This window comes from Phaseolus vulgaris, chromosome 11, assembly GCF_000499845.2.
Source record: "Phaseolus vulgaris cultivar G19833 chromosome 11, P. vulgaris v2.0, whole genome shotgun sequence".
In the NCBI taxonomy this organism is placed as follows: Eukaryota; Viridiplantae; Streptophyta; class Magnoliopsida; order Fabales; family Fabaceae; genus Phaseolus; species Phaseolus vulgaris.
Window position 1 is genome coordinate 1,062,185 of NC_023749.2, and position 6,309 is coordinate 1,068,493.

A 6,309-nucleotide genomic window follows, 5' to 3' on the forward strand; every position below is an offset into this window, starting at 1 on the left:
TCAATAACTTAAAACAGAGAAATGTAATTATTTTGAATCAGAAAGAGTGAGAAAGAAACAGCAGTACTTAGTTAGGATATTGGTTGATGAAATTTGTGTGATTATTGAAGATAGTGTTGGTGAGTGATTAGTAATATAAGTTGTGAAGTGATTTGAATTACACGAGTAATGATGAAAAGATGTTCATCCAACCTTTTCAAAGTATAAAAGAATGCACTTTTAATTGTTAAGCATCACTAAATATACTTTTATATATATATATATATATATATATATATATATATATATAAGTTGGGTGTTCAGATTTGAAGTGAGAGAGAGAGAAAAAAAAACACATTGTGTCATCATTTTTATTTGTTTGTGGGGACATCTCAAAAACGACAAGTGAGAAAGGAGGATGCAGCTATCATATCTCTATACAAAATCCCTTCCATAAATAAAAAAATAAAAAAATAAAATCTCTTTTAAATCTTTTCTGATTTTGCAGCTTCAAAACAACAACCTCTCTCTTTCTCTTACATAATAAAACATTATATTATCATGTAATCATCACAACAACAATCATAAATAAATTACATATATACTTTCGATAATTGCAAATGGACCCCTCACAGAAAAGAGAGGAGCTACATCAAACAACTAGTGGGACACCACCTAGCAAATAAGAAACATTCCATGGATAAATAAAAATTACATTTTGTCAAAAATTTCTGCAAAAGTTTGAAAATTTATAATACATTAAGAGCTTAAAAGTAATTGGGTATATGAGTTGGTGTTAATATGTTTTAAAGAGAGAAGATGGTGTTTGATTGGGGTGGCATTGACTCGTCCCAAGGTAAAGACATGATGAGGCAATGAAAGGAAGAAGCTTTGGGCGTGTTCTTCACTCTCCAGTGGTGGGAGGGTCCCAGAGAGGCTCTGTGAGATGGTGTTGGAGCGTGAGGGCCAAATTCTGAGAGAGAAACTGGAGTGAGAAATCATGAGTAAAACAAAGCAAAGCAAAGGGTGTTGACTGTTGAGTTTTGCTGTGCTGTGCTCGGGAAAGCAATGAAAGCTCAGAAATTTGAAAGTAAATACTAAATACAACAGAGAGAGAGAAAGAGAGAGAGAGAGAGAGAAGTGTCAGAGGTTAGGGGCAAGTGGGATCTGGATCCGCTCAAAGAAGCACACAACACAACATAAACATAAGGGACACTGCCACCACACGCACACGTTGTTCTAAAGAGAGAGAGAGCTTCATAGTGAGTGGGAGAGTGTGAGAGAGAACAAAATATTGGGTTCATTCATAGTTGAGGTGAGTTGAGAGAAAGAAGGGCAAAATGAGAAGGATAAGTTCAGTTCTGAACTTAACTGCCTAGTGTAGCCCAGAACCCCATAAAACACACACTAGGGCAATTCATGTTTCTGCTGCTGCTTCTGTCTGCAACTGTGTTATAAATAAGGCGGTGGTTTGGCTTTTCTAGTAACTTTGACTACCATTCTGTGTTTGAGGTTGAGGGGAACCATTTTCTTCACAAAACCAAGAGAAAGGCTTTATCTTTCTTTCATGGGTAAGGTGGAAATCTTCTACTCGGATTAGGATTTCAAATTTAATTTGGAAATTTTTAGAAGGGTGTTAATAAGTAGGAGGGAGAAAAGGAAAAGAGTTATTTGTTGTTGTTTGTGAGTTTCTCCTTTTGTTGTTTCTGCAACTTTTGCACTCATTACTTCTTTATAGAGAAATTCAACCACCATCTTATGTCTCTCTTCCTTTTCTTTCTTTTTCTCATTCCTTTAATCAAAGGTAACTCTTGTCATCCTCTTCCGTTAGTTTTCCCCCATTAATCCTTCACACGGGAATACTCCTTTTAACACAACTTTTTTACTCCCCCCTTCTCCTTTTCTTCTTTTGCTCACTTTTCTTCTCCTGTTTTGCTTTGCTTGCAGGAATATGAGAAAGAAACTCACTGTGCCACTTCTCATCCCAAGTTGGTAGGTAGGGCTTGTGTGGTTGAGAAAGAAACTTTTCTTGTACCAGGAGTGAGGAGTGAGAAAGATGACCACTAGAGAATAGAGAGAGAAGGAGAGAGAGAGAGAGACTCACACACACACAACTTGAAGAAACAAATTTGAATTTTTGGGATAGACTAGTTTGTTGTGGAGCTTAAGTTGCAATCTCTTTTGTTCAATCATGGATGGTTACGAAGCTACTAGAATTGTGTTTGCAAGGATCCAAAACTTGGACCCTGAGAATGCATCCAAAATCATGGGTGTGCTTCTTCTTCAAGACCATGGTGAGAAGGAAATGATTAGATTAGCATTTGGCCCAGAAGCTCTTGTTCACTCTGTGATTCTCAAAGCTCGCAAGGAGTTAGGTTTGCCTTCGAACTCTCCGCCAACGCCCTCTACTCCACCTTCTCCTTCGCCCTTCCTTTCGAGGCAAAGCTCTGCTTCTTCAAGGCTTGGTGCTATCAACCTACCTCCTGCTCTCACCATTCCAAACCCTTCTTCTTCATGGCCTCCTACTATGTCTGAGCTTCAAACCCCAGATGGTTTGATGAGCCCCAATCATTTGGTTGTTGGCTCTTCTACTTCTTCATCTTCCTTGCCCTTTTATGTCAACGGAGGCTCAGATTCAATTGATGACTTCCAACTTCAGGATCAGCTTTCTTTCCTCAATGATGGTTCTCCTACTAGTACTGTTCTTGCTCACAAGAACAACCCAGATTTGTTTTACCCAACTCACTCAGACTTGTCCTCAAGTCCTACTGGTGTTGCTGACCCTGCTCTCTTTCCCTCCTACGGTTGGGGAGGGTCTCTTCATAGAAGGAGTTGCTCAGTCAATGATGCTTGTTTAGGCTCTGAGGACCCCAACTCCGGGTTGGGATGGAAACCTTGCCTTTACTTTGCAAGAGGGTACTGCAAAAATGGGACAAGTTGCAGGTTCCTTCATGGTGGACTTGGAGATGCAGATGGTCCTGCTGCAATGGTAGGGTCTCCGAGCAAGATTGAGATGATGGAGCAGTGCCATGAGCTCTTCAGATCCAAATCTTCTCAGCAGCACAGATTGGCTGCTGCTTCTCAGCTCATGGCCTCTTCCACTTTTCCATACTCGCCCAAGTGCATGAATTTGCTGTTGCAGCAGCAACAGAACGATACTCAAAGGTACACAATACCACCATGCAATCATGTGTTTTTGATTTGTGTGACATTCCAGGTGCAGAATTTTAATCATGGTTGATGATAATTGCAGAGCGGCAGCTGCAGCTCTGATGATGAGTGAGGATTTGCATAAATTTGGACGATCCAGGCTTGAAAGAAATGATTTTTCTCTGAACAGTCCTGGAATGGTAAACCCAGCTTCCCGGCAGATCTACTTGACTTTTCCAGCAGACAGCACTTTCAGAGAGGAAGATGTTTCAAATTACTTCAGGTTATTGTTGTGTAGTTTTAGCCTTAGCTGGGGTCAGTAGGAGTATTTTGGCAATGGCAGAAACATTAACTTGGTTTTAATTCTGTGGTTGAAGCATTTATGGCCCAGTGCAAGACGTGAGGATCCCATACCAGCAGAAGCGAATGTTTGGCTTTGTGACCTTTGTTTATCCTGAGACTGTGAAGCTAATTCTATCTAAAGGAAATCCTCATTTTGTGTGTGATGCTAGAGTGCTTGTTAAGCCTTACAAGGAGAAGGGCAAAGTCCCGGACAAGTACAGGCACCCCTCTTTCTGCTCTTGCGCTATCTTTTCTTTGTCATTGTCTTCTGTTGGTCTTGAATGTTTTCATGTTTCTTGTGATTTGTAGGAAGCAGCAGCAGGTAGATAGAGGAGATTTTTCACCATGTGGTACTCCCACTGGACTAGATGCTAGAGACCAATTTGATCTTCAACTTGGTAGGTTAATGCTTTAGGTTGAACCTTCCACTTAATTATCTTTTCAGATTATGTTGGTCAAACCTACTCTACTTAACACTTCTTATATTTTTTCAGGAGGCAGAATGTTCTACAATACTCAAGACATGCTATGGAGGAGGAAGCTGGAGGAGCAAGCTGATTTGCAGCATGCTCTTGAGTTACAAAGTAGGAGGCTAATGGGTCTGCAACTTCTTGACATCAAGAAGCATCACCAGCGTGCACTCTCCACTGGAAGTCCAATTCCTTCCCCAACCCACTCTCCTAACATGTTCAACCAAAATCTTGTTCTTCCTTCCTTTCACACTAGTTCAGAGGCCCCAAAGGGTATCTATCTCTCTCTTTCATTTTAAATGCAGTTGAATGCATCTGTTTTTGAATTGAACGTTGGTGCATTCTGGGTAATGAAACTAATTGGTTAAGATTTATGCTTTTTGATATCAGAGACTAGTTCATCTTCTGCTCCAGCTAGTACTGTATCGGTTTCTGCTGGTCAGCAGCCGGTCAACATATCTGTTGTTGGCAAGGAAATGGTGGTCAATGGAGAGAATGGATATAATGAAGGCAATGGGAAGCAGAGCCCTAGTCATGAAGATCGTGAATTGCAAGAATGGTATAAAAATTGTTCTTATTTAAAATGCTAAAAGTGCACCAGAATAGTAAACACCTTTTTGCACCAAATTCCTTTTTCAGTCCATGCCAAAACAATTGCATTTATTCAGGTCTTTCAATTTCCCCAAATTTTATTGTCAGAATTTTATATGGTTTATGAATAAATGCAGTTTGGAGCATAATCTCCCTGATAGCCCTTTTGCTTCCCCAACAAAAGCTGCTGGTGACTTCATGGTTTCCTTCTCCAATGGACCTAATGAGGCCATTGATGCAGATGCCTCAGGTGCATCTGCCAACTCTAAATATGGTACTAGTGCATTACTTCCACCAGCTTCTGCTCTTGACATGGGAACTTTCAAATCCTATAACTGCCAAATACCAAGGTATTGGCGTCATCACCTTTTAGCCTTCTTTCCCTGTGCCATTACATGAGTTTCAGCATCCCACAAGTTTCTGAGTTTTTTTGTTGATCTGGATTTGGATTTAGGTTCTCCTCTGGTCATGGAACTATTGGGATGTTAGCAGGCACCGGTGGACCAATTGGCATTTAGTTTCCTGAAGTTCAGGTAAAAGCTAGTTCTGAAGTTCATTTTTTTATCAGCCTCCCTAGACTGTTGTCTTCAAGGTTTATAGTTTGGTCTTTTTTTGTGCAACATTTACAGGAAGTGATAGAAGACTGAACAAAGCTGGAAAAATTTGTAGAGAATCACCACCACCACCACCACAACCATGGCGGCCATCATCTTCAATCATCAATACTATACTACTTACTACCATACAAAATGCATACGTAAAAAGTAGTTCAGTAAAGGAAGTGGGGCAGGCATTCCCTTTCTTTTGTTGTCATTATTGTTGTACCATTTTCTTTCTTCTAATGTCTGTAGTAGCTGAATGAACCACAGGTTAAAATAACAAAGAATCACCAGAGTCAGTGTGTAGTAGGAACTCCATGGCACTGTAATTTCTTCTTATTGGATGTAGTAGTGTAGATTGTTAGTCCTATGTTGTTATTACAGGTATAATTTCAAGTGTTTGTACAGCTGGAGCATTATTATTACCCAGAGAAAGCAAAGCATGCATAGATGAAGAGTTGTATAACTACTACTACAAGGCTGATTGAAAATGAATCCCCCCATGATGGGTAACTCGAGTTTGAAGGCCAGAATTGAAGAGGGGTGTGTATAATTGTTAGTTTTAGCTGGGTTAAAGTTCAAAGTTGAGATTTTTTAGCTTTGGATGTTATGTTTCAGTTATGTTTGTAGCTGTTCTACTTAGTTTTGTTATACACAGTTATGATGAACCAGACAGAAAAGAGAAAAGAATTAGAAAGAAGAATCAAAAGTGAGTTTTTAGACTAATTGGTCTATTTGCCTCTCCTCTTGTGTGCTTTTGATTTTAAAGGAGAATTTGTCTCTTTGTTCCTTCAATTATTTTGGCCTTTCAATTTGTAAATTGGTGGGGTCTGTCTTTTTTTTGCCATTATTGGTGAAGAAAGAAGTTGGGGTCCACAATGCACACCATCACATGGGGTTGCTGACACTGCAAGTGGGCCACACACATTTATATAATGACAGGTTGTGCATAGGTCCCTCTACCCATGTGAGTGATGCCAGTGCCACTCTCTCTCTCATAGATATTTATCTCTCTGCCCTTTAGATTCTCATTCATGACAGGAAAGGACATGCACAGATCTAAAAGTAGGGTAGATGCCCACACGTATGACAAAAGTGGCCAGTTACTCGAATCTTTTGGGCTCTGTTGCCTTGTGAATTTACTGTGCCATGCTCTTTTTTTATCTTCCCCTCTTCCA

At 39.9% G+C, this 6,309-nt stretch overlaps 1 protein-coding gene across 6 annotated transcripts; it reads left to right on the forward strand.

Annotated features, from left to right (window-relative positions):
• Positions 1–755: 755 nt before the first annotated feature.
• Positions 756–5,857, forward strand: LOC137812902 (zinc finger CCCH domain-containing protein 46-like). Of its 6 annotated transcripts, none has more exons than XM_068615190.1 (10): positions 756–1,550; positions 1,927–3,144; positions 3,233–3,412; positions 3,507–3,692; positions 3,781–3,869; positions 3,966–4,214; positions 4,332–4,500; positions 4,670–4,882; positions 4,987–5,065; positions 5,162–5,857. In XM_068615190.1, exons 2-9 carry the CDS (start codon positions 2,171–2,173, stop codon positions 5,048–5,050), a joined length of 2,124 nt encoding a protein of 707 aa, XP_068471291.1. In that variant the 5' UTR covers positions 756–1,550; positions 1,927–2,170; the 3' UTR covers positions 5,051–5,065; positions 5,162–5,857. The 6 variants fall into 6 exon arrangements, with proteins under 6 accessions (XP_068471291.1, XP_068471490.1, XP_068471487.1 ...); XM_068615389.1 differs by having other exon boundaries at positions 757–1,783; positions 3,507–3,686; XM_068615386.1 differs by having other exon boundaries at positions 757–1,550; positions 3,507–3,686.
• Positions 5,858–6,309: the final 452 nt, after the last annotated feature.